This window comes from Hesperophylax consimilis, chromosome 17, assembly GCF_061612785.1.
Source record: "Hesperophylax consimilis isolate HC1 chromosome 17, BYU_Hcon_1.0, whole genome shotgun sequence".
Taxonomy (NCBI): Eukaryota; Metazoa; Arthropoda; class Insecta; order Trichoptera; family Limnephilidae; genus Hesperophylax; species Hesperophylax consimilis.
In genome coordinates, this window is record NC_142852.1 from 236,046 (window position 1) to 257,743 (window position 21,698).

Sequence of the window (21,698 nt, forward strand, 5' to 3'; positions counted from 1 at the left end):
TTACTACGTATGGCATCGCCTTAATGCTAAGATTACAGAATATAATTAATTAATAAATAATAAAAATATTTTTAATCACTATAAAATGCGTTTTATGACAATACATGATGTCTAGTTTTTCATGTGAAAATTTTTGCTTTTTGATTAATTGACATCAAAAATTCTTGTAGTTTTTGTAAATATGTATATATGTAGTTTAAATTTCTCTCAACAAATGTCATTAGGATATATAGTTTTTTTTTAATGTAGTTTAGAGGTGTCTCCATAGGTGTCAATAGTAGTGTCACATGATAGAGACGACTGTCGGGCGTTTGGGTCTAAAAACGAGATAGCCAAAGTTTTAAACGCAAACACAGATAATGTTTGTATATAGAAAGGTTAGTTTAATGTTCTGGGCGTGACATTTGTACCGTGGTTCGCTACGTTTGGTGATTTAGCAGGAATGCCCGGGTTCATCGGGTGAGAGGTGTTCAGGATGCGCCTGCCCACCAACTGCGTGGCTTGCCAGATCGGTAGACTAGTATGGGGAGACCTTTCGACCTCTCCAACTGGTCTCTCGACGCATCGCCTTGCGCCCCAGTGGGAAGGATATCTTATACAGGGTGTATCGACAAGTACCCGACAAACTTTAACCAGCTATTCCTCAGCACATTTGGAGTAAAAAATGTTATGGGCACTTTGCTGTCCGGTAACATTTTTTTTCCATTAAAAACAAAAAATAAATAAAAAATCCACACTCCGTCACTGTCATTTGCATTGTTTCTCGCGTTCAACAGCTGTTATTAGCAAATGGGTCAAAAAGTGTCCTCGCTCTTTCGTACACACTAAATAATAATAGTTAAAAATGAGACGAATGGTGCCGTGCCATTTCGTTGTGATTGTAAAAGCGCGCCAACGTAGGTATGTGCGTACATTATTCAACGAAACTCGAACAAAATATTGCCAGACGGGTTTTCAAACTTTGACAAAGGATAAAACATTGGTGACATGTGGTGAAAATATGAATAATAAATTTTTTATTAAAAAAAAATGTTACCGGACAGCAAAGTGCCCATAATATTTTTTACTCCAAATGTGCCAAGGAATAGCTGGTTAAAGTTTGTCGGGTACGTGCCGATACACCCTGTATATTACATATTGATCCCTAGATTCCCACCCAATCTTCATACGTTTTACCTTCCAGAACTACCTCTCCTTCCTTCCGCATCCCAAAAGATGACATAAACCCTGAGGGAGGTTATTTTCCTCAATTGTCGTGTGTGGGGTTAATGTAAAAAAAAAAAAATGGTAAATTTTGGATAGGGCCTGACGCGCTTATTACGAATAATTTTTAGAAAAAAACTTTATATTCGCCTTAATTAATATAAAAGAAAACTTTTTGCATTTCGGGCGGCGGAAAATTATGCATTTTGATTTTCAATTGCGTAAAACCAAAATTCACTTCGCGAATCGATGTGGCGACAATGCGCCGCCATTAGGAACGCACTGTTATGTTGGTATCACTGATGAGCTAAATACGACCGTTGCTATCTTCGTGGGGTACCGAGGTTTGTGTAACATGGTTTGTGATACAAAAGAAAGTGCCCCTTAATAACGCCTGCTCGCGTCAAGGCAAGAAAAACATCCCAGTTTTCAAGTGGTTTACCGGCTACGCTAGGTTTGTGTAACATGGTTTGTGATACAAATCCATTTGTCTTCCACGAAGTTAGCCATAGTCGTATCTACGCAATGTATCAGGGATACCAACATAACAGTGACGTACCTAATGGCAGCTGATTGCCGCCGCATCGATTCGCGAAGTGAATTTTGGTTAACGCAATTGAAAATATAAATTCATAATTTTCCGCCGCCCGAAATGCAAAAAGTTTTCTTTTATAGTAATTAAGGCGAATATAAAGTTTTTTTCTAAAAAATATTCGTAATAAGCGTGTCAGGCCCTATCCAAAAATTACCAAAAAAATTACCTACACAATTTTTCGGCATCATTTTAGGTAAATAACATTTCACATAAAATACCAGACACCATGTATAATTAAGCTAGTTACAATCATAAAATAATCAATTAATTTTCAACTTGACATAATTTTACAGTAATTTATAAATAATTATTTAAAATCTAAACCGTTTCATAAACTCCATTGTTAAAATGTGGTTAAACCAAGGATGTATTTTTCTGTATTTATCACAGGAAGAGAAAATCTCTACAAGAAAACAGTTGTGGCCAAGTATGATATGAGATTAGAAGTACGCCGTGTTGCGTTAGCGTCTTATCCATCAGAACACTTTCGAGCGTGTAAACTCGGCCATCCTGACAAATCGGCAATTGCCGAGCATTTAATTGAAGCCGGCCATTACTCTGGATTTGTTCCTAAAGTCCTGCGAAGACCCAAAACGCACAGAACACGCCTAATTAGGAAGGCAATTAAAATTTACAAAAATTCCATTAATATTGATTGAGACGACGGTGCTAAACCCAATTGTTCTTGGTATCCGGTGATTTACGGCTACACCAAAACTAAATGCGGAAAACCATTTTAAATGACACTAATACCAACACGATAATAAGCACACACTACATCACAATCTTCATTTTAATGCTGTCCAAAACGTTGGCTAAAGAAGGAGTTAGCGTAACATCGCATAATATATTACTCACGTAGACCGGCTGTGATCAATCAGCAGTTCAGTCGTACCAACCAAACGGTGTGTTTTAATAAGATGGTGTTTCCTTCGTTTTTAAAAGACAATTTGTAAATTCTACTAAATTAATATATTCACATCAGCGTTTATTGATCTGTATAAATATATATTTTACTGCAGTTCCTTATTCTATTGGTTTTCTGGTCAGTTTACATGTAAATAAGGTACAATTTCGTTAAAGGCACTTTAAATCACTCATCATTTTTCGAAATTAGCCCCAAAATGCATAAAATTTCTGTTCAATTATTGCTATCTATATAATATCAACAAAAAACATAAATTTCAGACTTTTTTTATATTTTTAAATTCTTTTTTACAACCAATTGCGGCGTTAGAAGTTACGAGCACGGTCAGCATATGATTCGACAGCCGGTAGACAAAACCTCCCTAATTTAGCGCGCGCTCTTGATTTGTCATAAACCTTTGGTTAACTGTCGATATATACAACTATTTGAATAAGGTCCTTCTTTATGCTAAATTACTGGCTTTTAATGAAAAAAGGCAGAATCGAAGCTCTAAGAATTGAAAGACGTCGTATACGCAATCAATTGAATCTTTTCGAGCTTGGTATTTAATGTGTGTATGTACCAATGTATTTAAAGCGTGTATTTCAATTCGACATTGTCGATTTATTCGTATTTTGCGTCGCCTTCGAAAACCATTTCTAATTTATTTCATTGTCAATATCGGCTCGGATATCGACATCCTTAACGAACGCAACCGTGCTCGGGAAATGGATATAAAAACATCGTCAGTTAACCTCTCAGACATAGAATTTTATTTATTATGTGTCCCTTTGAGAACTGTCAGAACGTGATAATTTTTTGTTATTTACGAGTTTTACTAAAAGCTTCATAACTCATGTTTTGGGAAATGTAGCCTCATTCTAAAAAGTGTTTTGGAAAGATTATGAAATCCACTATCGCATTGTGTTGTTATACGTAAATATTTGCGTTTCTAAATATACATTTTATGAAAACGTCAAAAATATGTAAAAATCGCTTACAATTATTTCAAAGCCTTGAAAAATGTACTTTTTTCTGAGTAGCATAAAGAAATAACATTTTATATATTGAAGAAATATATTTAAAAACTATTAGTCACCTCAAAATATTAACCGTCCAAACTAAAATATTTTTAATAAATTATTTAGAAACGCAATAAATTATTAACGAAGATCTTGACAGTTTCAATCGGCTTAGATAATGCACCTCTACGTTCCATAGATATTCTTGAATACAGCCGCGTAGCGTTATTCATTATCGATACTCTGTTTTTTAAATCATGGAAATCCGTATACTAGTGATGGAAATTAATCAATTTTTGTAAAATCTTGCGCGTTGACGTGAAAAGACGTTCTAATGTCTTGACCGCTATTATCATATTTACGTCTTTTGACGTTCTAATGTTCTGAGTGGTTAAGCCGATCCAACATCGTTAAGTTATCGATATGACCGTAATATCGTCAATGCAATTCGCATTACAGAAAGTTAACTCCTGCATAATAAAACGACAAATTATTGAGTTACACCTTTTTAGGTTAAACATCAATTTAACATAACAAAATAAAATATTATACTTAAAAATAGCACATAATATTAAACACAGGTGGTACAATACAACATGAGTAAACCATCGATTAGTACTACTCGTAGGATAGCTTATATAGTCTGTTTCGTCAAGTAAATGCCTGTTATGATATGAAATTTTCACAGCAAAAAGTATTATAATGCTTTATTTTTGGGGTATTATGCCGTGTTTCGCTACCTCCTTCTATAGCCAACGTTTTGGACAGCATCACAGTGCCCATCATCATCCGCATTAAACGATCTCCAAAAGGATATAAGAACACATTAGAGCGTGTAAACTCGGCCATCCTGACAAATCGGCAATTGCCGAGAAATTTAATTGAAACCGGACATTACTTTGGATTTGTTCCTGTTCTACACATCTGCCCAGATGATGGACTGTAATGCTCTCCGAAACGTTGGCCAAAGGAGGTAACCCAACATGGCATGAAACCCCAAAAATAAACCACTATAAATTGCACGTGCAGAGAAATAAAGCTACAATTATAGTTTCGGTAAATATACAGAAAACGGGGGCACTGTTTCAGTTCGATAACAATAACGAAGTCAATTTGCGAAAAAGGAAAAAAATTATTTTAGTAGCTATTTGGTAAGAAAAAACACCCGAATAATTAGACTTTTTTGTAACGCCATGTTTTGACATAATAATTTTAAAATTATTTTTTCAGGCTAGTTTTTTTTATAAATATATGTTTTAATTAAATTCAAACTGACAAATTAAGAACCTATTTCAGGGTTGTGGGTTCATCTTTTGGTTTAAATAAGAGAAGAAAAAATCAACCTTACAACAAATAACCTTAAAAGTATTATTGTCTGTATATTTAAGAAAGTTAGTTGAAAGAGTAGTTAATAAACAGTTTACTCAGAGGTGGATATTAATTCTACGATTAAAATTAACGCTTACTCGACAGTTTTATCAGAATATAATTAAATTAAATTAAACGCAGAACACAGACCACTAGCTACCGTTGCTCGAAGTCGGTGACTGGTGTCCCTCTGAAGAAGTTGGTTTTCCTCCGAGCGGGTTGCAAACTCCGCAATTCTTCATCTTTTCCTCCAAATAGAAGACTTTCTGCCTCATGTATTTTAGCGCGTCGTCTTGCTGCCGTATCTGATTCTTTAAGGCGCCGACCGTGTCTTCCAAAGCGCCGAAAAGCGCTTGCGCTTCCGGCTCAGAATCGCCGACCGGCGGAGGCTCGTCCAAACAGAAGAACTCCCGAACGCTACGATCCGATGATAAACGTTTTACGACTGCGTTCACAAATATCTGTAAACCTCTCGCACGTTCGTCCAGGAAAACTGGATCGAAATTGTTGCGAAACAGACGCTTTTCTGGCAGAGGAAGCGACAAATTGCGATATTCTATCTTAAGTTTTTGATAGAGTCGGACGAAATCAGTATATCGACGAAATACCATCCACGATAAGCCGGTTCTTGGGTCGTCGATTCTCAACTTGTATATCGTAAATCTAGCGCGTTCTTCCATGACTTCATATCCAATAATGGGAATCTGTACCGGAATCGTTTGGTGACTCAATCTTCGCAAGTTCGCTAGCTGATTATCGTTCAATATTTCGCTTCCTTGCAACGAATTTAAACGCGAATTAGCCGGTCTCATTCTGACGTTCAGTTCGTTGGGTGATATTTGAACACTTGACGTTAAATTAAGATTCCGAGCGTTCGAATTCATAAATGAAGTCGATAACGGGTGAACTTCGACATAAGACATAGAATTTAGCTGCGGATTTGATTTTGAGAGTGAATTATGCAGCGTGCTTGAGTTGGAATCAATTTCTGGATCTTGTATGGTCGATACTTCTCTGTTATTATTTTGTATATTTAAATCGACGTTAGTCTCCATTTTGGAATTGACTTGTTTCAAATTCTCTATAGATTCATTTTCCTTATTGGCCGATGTTCCGCAAGCATTATTTAAATTATTGTTGACTTTGGAAGCGGCCATTTCTGTAGTAGTTTGCAGTCTTTCTCCAACGATGTTTCTGTGGTCAACTTCAAATTTTTTCCGTTCAGTTAAACTAGTGTGTGTAATATTTTCCATGTTGTTAGTCTGTATGCGTAATTAGTAATTTTCCTTACTAAATTTTTTATTTATATTTCCATATCTTGAACAAGATAATGATGTGATATCTGTAAAAGGAAAAAAATCTATATTCATTATTATTATTTGAGCAAAATTAAGACAAGCGTAAAATCTATTTAAGGTCAATACATTATCAAAGGGGAAATACATAATGCGTCATGTTTATTATTTTTAAATATCTACGCACAAATGATTATAACAGTATGTTGATTAGTGTCAACTTTAAATAGGAGAAATCTAGCATCATTTGAATACCGTACAAGATTCACTGATTCCATCTGTAGCAAGTTATCCCCAATTGGAGGATATTGTGATACTGCAGGGAGGGGAAGGAGATGGAGAACTGAAGGGGGGGTAATACCTGGCTAAAGCCATCTGAAGCAACGTTTCGATTCTCAAATAAGACAAATTCATCAAATAACCGAGTGTTAAAACTCGATCACAGACGCCGTTGTGTTAATTCACCACTCTCCCACTTGTACTGCGAATTTCCGGTCTCTGGGCGTAAATTTAAACTAATCATCGATTCATTGTTACGCGGATGACAGTACAGTTCATGATAGCTTTTTGTTTGACAAGCCCCCAAAGGGCACACAAACTCCAACGGCTCGGAGGGCTTTGAAGCAGAGAATGGACGGTTATCTCCAGAGTATTTCCTCCTGGGGTAAAAATAATCTCGTCCAATTTAATGTTTCAAAGACCCAATCCTGTCTGATTACGTCTAAAAGGGATCCAAATGATAATCTAGTCTCCTTCAACGGAAGCAATCTTCCCAACAGGCCTTCCATTGATATGCTTGGTGTAACTATAAGTGACCAGCTCAGGTACGGGGGCTCCATTGAAGCCAGAGTAAAGTTGGCCTCTCAGAAGCTGGGCGTACTGTACAGGGCCCGCAGATACTTTAATAGTACACAACTGCTGACCCTGTACAAATCGCAAGTGCGCCCTACTGTCGAATTTGGCAGCCATCTCTGGTCCGGAGCCCCTAAATACCTGAAAAAAACCCTTGACTCTGTGCAGAAACGGGCGGTCCGTTTGATAGATTCCCCAATCTTAACAAACGGACTGCAATCTTTAGAGCACAGGCGTCAGGTAGGTATGCTGTCCTTGTTCTATCGGTATTACAATGGAAGATGCTCTGAGGAACTAGCGTCATTGATCCCTTCGGCACCGGTGCGTAGTCGGGATACACGCCAAACGCGCGCCCAACATTTGCACACGGTTGACATTTGTCACATGAGAACGGGTCGCTTCTACGATTCGTTCTTAAGTTCAACAGCTCGGCTGTGGAACGAACTGCCGGCCTCTGTGTTTCCTCCCTCCTACAACATGGGACTCTTCAAGACCCATGTTCACTCCTTCCTCTCCACAAAAAGACCCTCCACACAGCATCAAGATGACATAGGCCCTGAGGGAAATTATTTTCTTCAGGGCCTCCTGTGTGGAGTTAATATATAAATAAAAAAATAAATCTATGGAACTTGACTTGAACCACTTATATTGAAGGAGGTAAACTTGTATGTGCTTAACAAGTATGCTCGTGGCAGATCCCACGCACTTGTTCATACGACTTCTGCCTATCAGAACTCATCAACGGAGCGACTCAACTTCTTGACGATTCTGCATTGACCAACGTCAATTACAGACAGCAACTATCATTCAGGAATCATCATTTCTACATGTTTAAACATTAGTTCCTGCAACTAACGTAGAAAAAATCGAGCCGTAAAAAACAAAGTTTTTTTTTTACCAGAATACAGCTATTTTAAAATATCTTTCAAAGGTCAAAAAAACATTTTATTTTTATTTTAAAAGACAAACATTCCCAGGATACGAATAAAACTAACTAACTAACTAACTAACCATCACGCTGTTTCCCCGCAGGGGTAGGCAGAGAGGACGGACCGCCAAACAACTCAGTCACACCACACACTCCTTGCCTCATTCACATTCATACATCGTCTCATACATACTCTTCTATTATTCTGACTCTTGACATGGCCCGACTCAAGTATCTGATTCACTTGATCGTGCCATGTCTTCCTCGGGCGTCCCCGACTTCTGTTTTCCATTCGCATTGGCATCATATATCCTCCTTTCTTCGCTCATTCGCTCTACATGCCCAAACCATCTAAGCGTCCCTTTCTTAATCTTACCCAATACGCTTACATCAGCCTTGCACTCTTTGCGGATCTCCACATTTCTAACACATACGCCTTAGGGATCTCATTTCAACAGCATTCAGTCTACTTTAATCCTTTCTCTGCCAGTTCCATACATCAGGGTGGGTACCAGCACTCCATTGTGGACTGCTAGCTTGGCTTCTTTGGACAATGTTTAGTTAGCGCCAACTGCGTTCAGTCCTCCATGAATGGAGTTCCCTGCATTTCCCCTTGTTTCAATATCTCTGTCAGCCTTCCCATCCCGCCTCCGAGTCGGTTACACCGGCTGAGAGCAGCGGCGTTAACGTCAAGCAAACCCCCCGCACCGAGCCGCCCTCCTGCCCATTGTTATCATACAGTGCCGCCTTACGCAATAAAAACAAAATTTTAGTCGTAGGAACCAATGACTCGAGTAAGATTAAAGTAATACCCAAACAAAAATTTATTATCGTTTCACGCTTAGATCCCGACACGACGACGGAGGAAGTCATTTCCCATGTCAAAACGAATACAGCTCTCAGCTGTAATGCTGAAAAGTTTATGGCGTTTTCTAAAGAATACTCATCCTTTAAAATAGGAGTCGACGAGCAGAACATAGATTTACTACTAAAAGAAGAACTATGGCCCCGAGGAGTGGTTGTCCGTCATTTTAGATATTATAATAAACGCATTTCAGGTCAAGAAAACGCGAAAAAGCCGACCGAATCAAAATGACTGCTACTATACCAGAACGTGCGAGGACTCAGGTCTAAGATGAATCAATTTCTAGAAAATATTCTTAACCAAGAACATAAATTCATCGTGATTACGGAGTCTTGGCTAAACGATTCGATATTTAACGCGCAAATTTTCGACAGCAGATACACAGTTTTCCGAAAAGACAGAAGCACTCAACAAACACGAGGTGGTGGACTACTGCTCGCTTTACTAAACGAAGAAAACATGCGAGCCGAACGACTTTCCCATCTGGAAACGGGAGACGAAAATTTATGGGTCAAAGTCACAATTCAAGGCTTATGTTTATTTATTTGTTCTGTTTATATCCCACCCAGTTCAAAAACGCATATTTACACGACTTTTTTCGAAACTTTAATTAGTAACTTAACTTACCTTGTTGATAAAAAAATCTTAGTGATTGGTGATTTTAACATTAATTCTTCACAAAATCCACGTGCAGTGAACACTGAGCTTTTATATGTTATGGAACTTTTTCAATTGAAGCAGTTTAATACAGTACTTAACTCATGTAATCGTACTTTGGATCTAGTATTAAGTAACTTTAGTATGTTTACAAAAAAATCCGATTTCTGTCTTGTTCAAGAAGATAATTATCACCCGACACTTGTGTCAGAAATTAGTCTTGATCATGACAGACCGTTGAAAAGTCGTTGTTTACATTCAGAAAATAACTTTCGTGGTTGGAATTTCCGCAAAGGAGACTTTGAGAAGCTGTACAGCCAATTGCGTGACCACAATTGGCTGGCTATCTTGGAGATCTCCGATGTTGACGAAGCAGTTAAGTACTTCTACGATACCCTATACGCGTATTTTGACAAATGTTTTCTAAGAAAAAAAGCGCCGCGAAATGAAAACTATCCTAGATGGTTTTCGCGTGAGATTATCGGGGACATAAAGACGAAGCTTGTATACCATCGACGGTGGAAACGATCAGGTTTGGATAGTGAACACGAGTTATTCAAATCCTATCGTACAAAAATTAAACATAGCATTTCAATAGCACACAAAAAATATATTGTGGAGGTAGAGAATAATGTTAAACACGATCCAAAGTCATTTTGGAAATATGTTTCTGACAAAAAAAATGACAGAGGCCTCTTAAATCATATTATTCTGAATGATTGTACTTACAAAGGAACTGACGTACCGGAAGCTTTCGCAAAATATTTCCAATCTGTCTATAATCCAGAAAAAGCTGATTTTGATTCTTACGTACCAGGACAGATTAGATTGACAAAAGCTCAAAACATATCTATAGAAAACGTTAATAACATGGATTTCAGTTTAGCAATAAGAAAATTGAAACCAAAAACATCATTTGGCCCTGATTTCATTCCACCCTTCGTCATTAAGGGTTGTTCTGAACCACTGTCTAATCCACTTCTACATATATTTAATCTTACGATTAAAAACGGAATTTTTCCTAAACTGTGGAAGCTGTCAAAAGTTACCCCTCTACATAAAGATGGTGACAAGTGTCAGGCAACCAATTACCGTCCTATAGCAATTCTTTCCGCACCTGCCAAGTTATTCGAAATAATTATTCATAAATATGTATATGCCAAGGTTGAACCATTCTTGATCGAACAACAACACGGATTTCGACGTGGCCGTTCAACCACTACAAACTTGATGGCATATACTGATTACGTGGCGAGAGCGCTCGATAATAATGAGCAAGTTGACACGTCATACCATGACTTTGCGAAAGCTTTCGATAAGGTTGATCACTTAGTGCTCTTAAGTAGGCTTGAAGAAATTGGTTTTTCCGAAAACTTAATTAAACTCTTTGCTAACTATTTAAAAGAAAGGGAACAATTCGTTTCCTATGGTGGTTTTAACTCTAACGCGTATCCTACAAACTCTGGTGTGCCGCAGGGTTCCAATTTAGGACCCTTATTGTTTCTAATTTTTATAAATAATATTCGGGGAAAAATCAAATTCGTCCGTTTTTTACTTTTTGCAGATGATATTAAACTGTTCTTAAGAATAAGATCATTAGAAGACTGTAAAAAGCTCCAGGAAGATATAAATGCAATTATTGACTGGAGTATTGACAGCAAACTCGGTTTCAACTTCCAAAAATGCTCAGTTATGTGTTTTACGAGGTCACAAAAGATCGTATATTTTAATTACAAAATGAAAGATACATCACTAAAGCATACGGTGACTTATAAGGACTTAGGAATTGTGTATGACGCTCGCTTAACATTTCACGCTCACATTGAAAAGTTCTGTAAATCAGCTACAAGAATGTTAGGTTTTGTCATACACAATTCAAAGGAACTGACAAACCTTGCAGTCATTAGGCTGCTTTACTTTAGCTTAGTGCGTAGCATTCTCGAGAGTGGATCTCAGGTATGGGGGCCAGAGGACACTGTCTATGTACTAATGGTCGAGAAAATTCAAAAGAAATTTTTACGATACCTCTATATGAGAGAGTTTGGTTTTTACCCATGGCTGTTTCCAACAGCATTTATCTCGGGAATGCTGAATATCTGCAGCCTTAGTTCCAGACGGGACGTCGCATTATTGATGATGGCTTACAAGCTTCTGAATGGTTTAGTATCAATTCCAGACATTCTGTCAAAAATAGGACTTTATGTCCCGGATAATTTCACGAGAGGCCGCCAACACAGGCTTTTAATTCTTCCCAGGTCCAGAACTAACTTACCAATGGTGATGCCCCTGGGAAGACTCACTAGGTTAATTAACTCCCTTCCAGCTAACTTGGATATTTTCCATATGTCCTACAACGACTTTAAGCGCGAAATATTGTATTTGTTTTAACTGTATACTTATGTATAATTTTTTTTCCATATTTTGTTTACCGCTTTTGCATATGTTTTAACTGTATACTTATGTATAAAATTTTCTTCAATAATTTGTTTACCGCTTTTGCAATGTATTGGTTTTTGTACTGTTTTTGCAAATAAATAAAATAAAATAAAATAAAAAAATAAAATAAATCTCTCTAGAACATACTTCCTAAATACACAAACTCATCCACCTGCTGCAAGTATTCCTCAGCAACAACTATATTGCACACTGTTTTCCTACTCTCTCTTTCAAACACCGTGACTATAGACTTACTTACATTCATCATTAACTCGTTCTTCATACATACGTGGTTCATCCTAGACACGAGAGAAATACAAATAACCTGACAATATTTGAAAAACTCCTACTACCACCACAGTGAGCGGAAAATGTTGCTTGTGTTGTGATGGAGGATTTAGCCAGCCGAGGAATTGAACACACTACGCCTGGGTGGGACCCAAACGAGATGCCAACTCAGCCAAACCAATTGTTTTTGGTTTGACTGAGGATTGAACCTTCTTTCGCAGGGACCGGAATCGACCGCGATACCGACCTTGCCCGATGCCAACCGCGTAGGACAGACATTCATTTCGTATATTAACTGTTGTAATTTCGTCAGATTTCAGAGAAATGTATATATTTCCACGTGTGTGAATGTGATTGCCACCAAAAGTTAATAAAATACATCGTCATTGTCAGTAAGTGGTTGAATTACCGAAAATAAAAGTGAAATTCAAATAAAAAAAGGGTTACTTACGGGATGTGTATAAATGTGAATGAAGCACGGAGTGAGTGCCGACACAGTGAGATGTATGACTGTCTTCCTTCTCTGCCTACCCCTGCGGAGAAACAGCGTGATGATTAGTTAGCTTGTTAAAATAAAATATATCTTGGATAGCATAAATATAATAATAATAATAATAATAATATTTGGCTAATTTATATAGCGCCCTTTTCGTAAAAAATCACCTCAAGGGCGCTGTACAAATATATTTCTTAAATAGTTAATACTAGAACTACTGACTTATCTCTAAGACTTATATCTAGTGACTTACGACTAAGGCCTATAACTACTATCTTAACGACATATACACAAGTATTTACATATTTAGCAACTTAAAACTAAAATTAATATTAACAATCTAATCTTACTAACGCCAGAAGAAGAAGGAAGTTCCATTATATTAGGGTGTTTTTATTGTTAGCTGAATATATATGTTAAATGAATGAAATTAATGAATAAAATCAATCGTCAATCTTAAACGCATTTAGATGATTCATCTGCCAACAATTAAACCGATTGACTTGTTATGTTCCCGCTGATATTGTCCATTGTCCATTGGTAGGCAAGTCAATAGAAAAATTGAATGAATGGAATCGCTAGATAATGTAACAATTACAGTATAAAAAAATGAAAAAAAAGATATACATGGATAGAATGACGGATTTATGGAAATGAGTGTCTGAATAAGTGAGTTTTTAGTTTGGATCTAAATTCTGTTGGGCTGGTTATACATCTCAATTCCATAGGAAGTTTATTCCAAGCCTTGGGGCTGGATACTCCGAATGCACGATCACCAAACTTAGTGTTCGGATTTCGCTTAGGCTCTTTCAACCTTCCAATTGCAGATGATGTCGCTGATCTAAGGGTTGACTGCCTTAGACCAGTATTTTCCGGAATGCATAGCTCAGTGATATACGGTGGCGCCATTTCGTTGATAGCTTTAAACACCATCCAGCATAGCTTGTACTGGATCCTTTCAGGACACTTCAGCCAGTGAAGATTTCGGAGGTGCTCCGAAATGTGCGAAAACTTGGGTACCCCGGTGATAAGCCTTGCTGCGGCGTTGAACACTGATTGTAGTTTATCAGTTTCGCATTTAGGAAGATTTGCATAAATGCCGTTGCAATAGTCAAGACGTGATACTATATATGAGTTCACAAGTAATTTAGTTGCCTATCTAATATATTAATATGGATCAGATCAAGGTTCCCTAGTATGTATTATTGTAACAATCATAACACGGTTTCGGGCTACAATTCTATTATAACTAGTCCCGCTAGGCCCAGGCTCATTGCATCTTTGTCATTATTGTATCTCCTTATTGTAACTTGTCTTAAAACTCTGTAGCGATGCTACGAGAAGTTTCTGGAACGATCGCCAATACAAAACGCATTGTAGCGGGAACACTCTAGACACAATGCGAGCATTCGGCGTTCCTACGTACAGTTCGGAAATGTTCTCGATGCATTCGGGAGCCTATATAACGGGGCGCGCCAGATGTACTTTTATTATTATTATTATTATTATGTGCAGAGCAGGCAGCATCCTGCTGATGCGCTCATATCTGATTTGACAACAAGTTTGCCAGTAATTGAGTTGTTTTAAGTTTGAACTAAGTCCTTTCTTCTCTCCAAATGTGAATCCAATAAAGCTTTGAATTGATTTATATTTGTTGCATCGATGACATGTTGTGGGAGTTTGTTCCAAGCATCCACTACTCTATTTGCAAGGAAGTGTTTCCTAGGATTAGATACAAAAGGTGTCCACGGAGATTTATATTTTTATTAGTAGTGAAGATTTGTTGGATGCTAGGGCAACTGTAATGTCCAGATGAAAGTCTCGATCAAGTCACCCCTTTCTTGTAAGGTTGGTAATCTTAGTTCCTTGAGTCTATCTTCGCATCGTAGATCTTTCAGAGCTCTTGGTATTTTGTCTCTGTACTCTCTCTAACAGATTTATATCCTTTGCGAAGTAAGGACTCCATATTTGGAAAGCATATTCCAGGAGAGGTCGCACATATGTTTTATATATTTTTAACATCATGTCCGGTGTTAGGTCAAGGAAGGTTTTCCTGATTAGATATGTTAGTGAATTTGCTCTTTTCACAATTCCAGCGATGTGTGGTTCCCATTTCAAGTCCTGTGATATGGTAACTTCGTCAACTTTATACGATATCAATGACAGCATCCAACGTGCAAAAACCGTCTTTAATATATTATATAATGCACAGAATCGTATACTCTTTTACTAATCCATTGGATTGTATGCGCGCGCTGCTTTGACAGTTTGCTTTGAGCTTGAATACTTCGCCAACGTCTTCTAAATGATAATAGTGAATTGTGTGGTTCGTATCTCGGCCATTTGCGGAAAAAATACTTGTACTTGATATATTGACCTTAATGGATTTACGGAGATAATTTTAGACGGTACCTAATTGTATCTTGTTGGTGGGCTAGCGTCTAGATGTGCATATTTGATATCAAGTACGAGTATAAACATTTGATGTCCAGAATCCCTTCTACAAAAAATCACTAATCCCTAACTAAATTATTATTATTGAATGAGAAGGCATCATTCTCTGTGTCTGTGCTTATAAAGAATTTCTCTTGTTTTAAAGAAAGGTACGCCCAGCAATTCAATTAATTGAATTAAGTTGAAACGAAGTGTAATTTCCATAATAGTGCTTCAGTTAGAGAAATATTTACCCATACGTATTATTTGTTATCATCTTTGTCATATATGAACAATGTTTGAATTGAGAATTTACTGGAAACATTAGAGTGTTTCTTACTTGCCATAATAACAGTTCTAGATGTATTGTAATTTCATTGAGTTTAACCACATAAAACAGAAAAGAATAACAGATACACAACAGAAAAGAGAGGTTACAGCTGAGCTCTCAGCGGTAAGCTCATATGAATACATGACAAAAGCATTATTATCAATGTATTTCACAATAGGAGGCCTAATATCGCTTCAACGTTGAATTCAACAGCAATAATCAATAGACTATTGATAGCCGAATTTAAAACTAATCGTGTCAAAAGCTCACAAGGTTAACTGCCTCCAGTAACCCCACGAAATTATCAGACTGAAACGACATTATGGAAAACATTCAATATAAAACGTAATTGAATCAGTTTTACTTACCGAATAAGTTTAATGGACGCACAGAAGCTGAGAATGATTGTTAATAGTCTTTTAACCAATGTTAAACACAACACGAGAGTATATTAGCGATACAGCTGCAGACAATACAAAGCGCGAAATAAACAAGAATGGAAAATAAAAAATAAATACAACACCATGACGGCTATAACCAGGGTTGCCAATGCATATGTTCTAAAATACCCACAATCCACAATGGATGTTCAAAATCCCCAATTTGGGGAAAACGAAAAGACAATAATTCGTCACATTTTCCAACAAGTTCCTTCATAATTCAAAACCTCTAAAATTTCTCAAATAACTCTACTGAAATTAACTATATTTATTTTTCCGTTTTTGGATCTGTTTGAAAAATTGCTGTGGAAGAAAACGAAATTATTGTACATTCTCACGTGGAATATTGTTTTTCTTAATGTTTAGCTAACTAACCAACTAACCATCACGTTTCTCAGCATAGGTAGGCAGAGAGGACGGACTGCCAAGCAACTTGGTCTTGGCACACACTCCTTGCCTCATTGACATTTATACATTATTTTATTATTCTGACTCTTAACATAACCCGACTCAAGTATCTGATTCACTTGATCGTGCCATGTCTTCCTCGGGTGTCCCAGATTTCTGCTACTATTCACATTTGTGTCACACAAAATGGTTGGAGAATCAAAGGGTCCACTTTTAACCCCTCTGACATTTTGCAATGTACTTCTCATATGTGAACAACGGTCCGAATTCAGAACGTATTTAAAAATAAAATATGCCTTTGAAAACATATCAAAGACTGTTTCAGATTATAAAATTGCCAAAAGACATTATGAAATTTAAAATTTTATTTTTTTAACGCAATCGTAGTTAAAGATTTTAAAATCGCTTACCGATGGTTTTTCGTAGAAACTATAATGACCCTTTTGCAAAACATAAAAAACATATTTAATTAGACAAAGGTATTATAATTTTTTTTATATATTCAATAATTATCAAACTATGCCTTCAGAGTTCGAAACAGCTGTCACGCGTAATAATAATTATACAGCAGAACTTGTTTAAAAATAAACTTTTTTTATAAACCCAATAACAATATTATTGAATATATTAAAAAAATATAATTAAAATGGAGTTCTACAAATTAAACTTGAAAACAATAAATAAAATAAAATACTTAACTTTTTTATTCAAAACTCTAAATTCGACTGTTGCGAACTTCTGCAACTCATAAACTTACGAATACCTACAATAACAACACGACAAAATACACTATTCCACTGCAACACACATAAACGCTATTACATTGTGAAATCCCCAATACAACGGTTTCACACAATGGGAAACCAATACTTAGGTGATGTTGATATATTTAATATTAACTTTGCGAATTATTCCTAAATGGAAGTTGTATTTTTGTAAACCAGTTAAATCGCTGTATTTTTTAATTTATGTTCTTGATCTTTTTTATTTTGTTTATTGCGCATATTATTTTTAACGCAATTTTATTTTTATTATTTTTTTCTCATGTTTCAAAATTGTCTGTCATCAAAATTGTACCACCTACATGTAAAAGCCCTCTGGGCGTTAAATAAATAAATAAAAAGTAGTTTTCGAACATGACAAATATTTTTCAAATGGTAAATGATGTTTCATAGAATTATTTCGGGAGCAACCATGGTAAATGTTTGTATGAAAACTGAAAGCGCAGTATTCTCGCTTTCTAACACTGTTAAACGCATCACACCGTTTTATAAAAATGATACATTTTAAACCTCTTCAGGCTCGGAGATATATAAATAAATAAATATCTCCCAACATTTTCCGAGGGGTTAATCGGTATCAGTTCTAATACTGTAGAATCTCCGCATTTTCCCAACTTCAATGATCTCTCAACAAAATACCAAATCGCTTTTAATTCATAGAAATTCCCCGCAATATGGAAAATTCTCCATGGATTGGCAACCCTTTTGACGGCAGTGTAGTACGTGTTGCTAGTATTAAGATTATTTCATGTCGAAAAATGTTGTCATTTTTTAACAGATAAAAATATTTATTTAAGTGTTTACCTATGCTAATTCAATTACAAAACAGTGGATTAGATATTTTTATTTAATAATTAAATATGAAAAATATGTACAACAATATTAATTATATGTACAATAATAAATAACACAACGGTCAATTGTCTTTCATGTTTGCTTTTACGACATTGTTTCCTGTAAATGTTTAACACCCGTTTTGCATTTTTTTGAAAGAGCGTTTAGTAAATGTTCGAATGTAGAAATCCATAATAAAATTACTCAGTTTGATATATTTATGTTTTTTATTACCATGACCCCAAATTACAGTTGTTATAAAGATATTTACCTCCATTAAGATTAGTTATTATCTGGTAGGAGCCTTGCACTTGCATGTCATTAGTTTTCAGATGGATTTGCATATGTCCGCGTATGTGTACTTTGTCACCGACAGAGGGTCTATCAGCGTAAAACAACAAAACTACATTTGGCCCAAATTGTATTGTTATTATTAGTTAATAAACTGGTTCAATATTAACATCTGTCAAGTTGCTCCCTGGTATGAGTAGGAACCTTGCCATGATGAGCCTGGTGGTACCATTATTAAAAAATACGTGCGATACATTGTAGAATTAACCAATTTTATTTATTTATATTTTAAGTGCATATTTACAGAATAAAAAAAAATCAAATAACAAAGATACATTATACAAATACATAATTGCCTAATTGGCGATTTAAATATATTAATGCTCAGGTGGAAAATGTCGATGTCAGAGGCTAGTGAGTGTAGAAGGACTATCATTCTTCCGAGAGGCATTGCTAATGGTAAGTTAGTCCTACATCTCGGAAGAATGAATGGTTTGTGTCTACGCGCTCTTTCGAAGTTATCAGGAATGTAAATAAGATTTTATTCCAAATTTCTGGATTGTTACCGTTAAACAAGTTATAGGCCATCATCACTCATCAGCAACGCAGCTTTCCGCCTGTTGACAAGACTATCAATGCCCAGCATTCCAGAAAGGAAGGCTGATGGATATAAATAGGGATAGTACCCGAAGTCTCTAAGGTAAAGATAACGTAGAAACTTCTTTTGTACTTTCTCCACCATTGAAGTGTACGTTGCATCCCCGGGTCCCCATATTATTCTGCCACTTTCCAAAATACTACGTACTAAGCTAAAATATAGCAAAGAACCACGGCAGAGCTGCAGAAACGCCTGGAATTACATAGCACAAATCCAAGCATTCTTAAAGCCATGCTGTATATCGTTTTAATATGAACGTTAAACGTTAAGTGTGGGTCAAAGGTTATTCCCATAAACATTATAATAGAATTCACTTCCATCGTAACATTTTACTCGTTCTGTAACTATCATGTTAACATTTTGAGGGCAATATTAAAATGATGGAAAAATATTTATTCAAAACATCATTGAACTACATTTCGGATAGTGTGGATGCAGCACAAGAATTTAAAACGCCATTTTTTAATCTTACCAACCGAACGACAAATAAAAATCAAAACTGTCAAAGTATCTCGTCGAAAAATTGTTTGTTGTGACATAAATTCAAAGAATTATTAATAAAATAACAACCAATTATTAATAATTAACAATGCAATAGAATTTAACGTTATTACAGCGTTCTTCGATTGTGAATTTGTGAATTAAAAGCGATCATGGATATGATCGTTCTGAATCTAGATAGCGATATTGTCTCAACCGACAAACTGTCGTGTATTCTCTGCAAAAATGAGACATTTAAAACGAATGCAAGATTATATAAACATCTTTTGAATGTACACAAAGATTCGTCAACGATTTGCAGATTTTGTCAGAGAACCTTCTTTACGAAGCACGACTATATCAACCATGCTTCTAAACATTCAAATGCCAATAGCCATGTGTATAAATGTTCAATTTGTCCTCAATCCTTCTTCAGCAAGACTTTTCTGCTAGAACATCAGAAAAAACACAGCTCTGTCAGCAATTATGTCGATGGGTTCATGCGTAAAGTTGAGAAATATGATGCTAAAAGCAAAGAGATTAATAAATACAAGAAATACGTACACAAGGTCGCTGAAAAGGATGAAGAAAAGTTGCTTAATGTACCTAATCCTTCGATCGAAGACAAAGATCCTTTTAGTTCTGTCGGTGATTACGTCGACAGATCTATTAGTAAAGCTGAGAAATGCCCTGCTAAACCTAAAAGGAAGTTCCTTAGAGGACCTGGAAAGGAGCCGACTGCTGTTCATGATCCGTTGGACTGCGTTGATAGCTCCTCCTTCGTCAGAGATAAATTGATGAAGTGTTTAGAAGGAATTGTTGATCACACGGCGACTTTGAATACAACCGCAGACAAGAACACTCGTATCACCAAGCGATACTTCGAAAACGGATCCGAGATGGATATCCTCGAAACGAATCAAGAAGAAAGTCCCCGGTCGCCGCATTTAATAAAGACAAATAATGTTCCCACATCCGTCTCAAAGACTTTGCACGAAATCTCTAAAATGGATAATTCTTTAAACATGCTAGCTTGCAAGGAGTGCGACCAACTCTTTTCTAGTGAATCCTTTTTACGCCGACACATGGCGGCGCACACAAAGCGCAATTTGAAGTATAAATATGTGTGTAAATACTGCAGCGTGCGGTATTGTACGCCGAATCGTTTGTTTGCGCATTTTTCAAAGTTCCACAAGAATGAGACCCCCTTTTCGTGCGATATTTGCAGCGTTACGTTTGTTAAGAAGGGGGATTTCTCTAGCCATATACAATCTAAACACAATGCTGACGGCATTATCAAGTTCTTGGAAGACGGACTCATTGCTTATGTTTGCAAATCTAAAATTACAGAAGCAGCTTCGGCAATTGATGGGAATTCGTCGAAACACTGTGATTTGGATAAGACGGACAATCAACAAATTGCTGCTAACGATAATAGTAAGATCGGTGATAGAAAAAGCAACGTTTCAGGGAGTCAAGGAAAGAGTGAAGAGTTGAGACATTGGAAAGGTGATTTGTTGAAGCATTGGGAAGGCGGTTGTGATAAATTGAACAGTTCAAAAGGTGACCATTTGAACCCTGAAAAAAGTGACAAATTGGTCCCTGAACAAGATGGTGATTTGAGTGCAAGAAGTGATGGTAAATGCTCTGAAAAAGATGACAGTTTAAATCTTGAAAAGGTTTATGTATTAACACTTGAAGATGATGATATGTTCTCTGAAAATGGTGAGAGCCCTAGAAACAGTGACGTGTCCCCCGCTAAAGGTGACAAAATACACCTTGAAAATGTTGAGAGTAAAAACACGCACAAAAATGACGACTCAGGTCCCGATAAAAGTGGAAAAGAGAGCTCTACTAAAAATGATGATAACTCAAGTTTACAGAGAAGTAATGGCACGAGCATCGAGCTAGGAGATGTGTTGGCTCTTGTCCAAGTTAACACATCCGAGAGCAGAGACAAACTGAGTAAACGCAATCGAGAATCTCCGATAAAAGCCAAATCAACAACAAAAAGACCGAAATTTACTACAGAAGTTAGCGACACAGACCAATCTAGTTGGGACGAAGACGATGACGAACCGCTGTCCGTAGTACGTAAATTGAAGAGTTTTAAAGCGACGAAAAAACCC

The 21,698-nt window shown here is 36.5% G+C and overlaps 1 protein-coding gene across 1 annotated transcript; it reads right to left on the minus strand.

Moving 5' to 3' along the window:
• Positions 1-1,918: 1,918 nt before the first annotated feature.
• Positions 1,919-16,190, minus strand: Snx16 (sorting nexin 16). Its single transcript, XM_089641779.1, has 3 exons — positions 16,045-16,190; positions 12,868-12,949; positions 1,919-6,437 (listed from the first exon to the last, which is right to left on the minus strand). The coding sequence occupies exon 3, from the start codon at positions 6,346-6,348 to the stop codon at positions 5,248-5,250; it is 1,101 nt and encodes a 366-aa protein (XP_089497905.1). The 5' UTR covers positions 6,349-6,437; positions 12,868-12,949; positions 16,045-16,190; the 3' UTR covers positions 1,919-5,247.
• Between the last annotated feature and the right edge of the window lie 5,508 nt (positions 16,191-21,698).

Excerpts from the sequence above, each read along its gene's own strand:
- Snx16 (XM_089641779.1), bottom strand. The coding sequence starts at position 6,348 with ATGGAAAATATTACACACACTAGTTTAACTGAACGGAAAAAATTTGAA.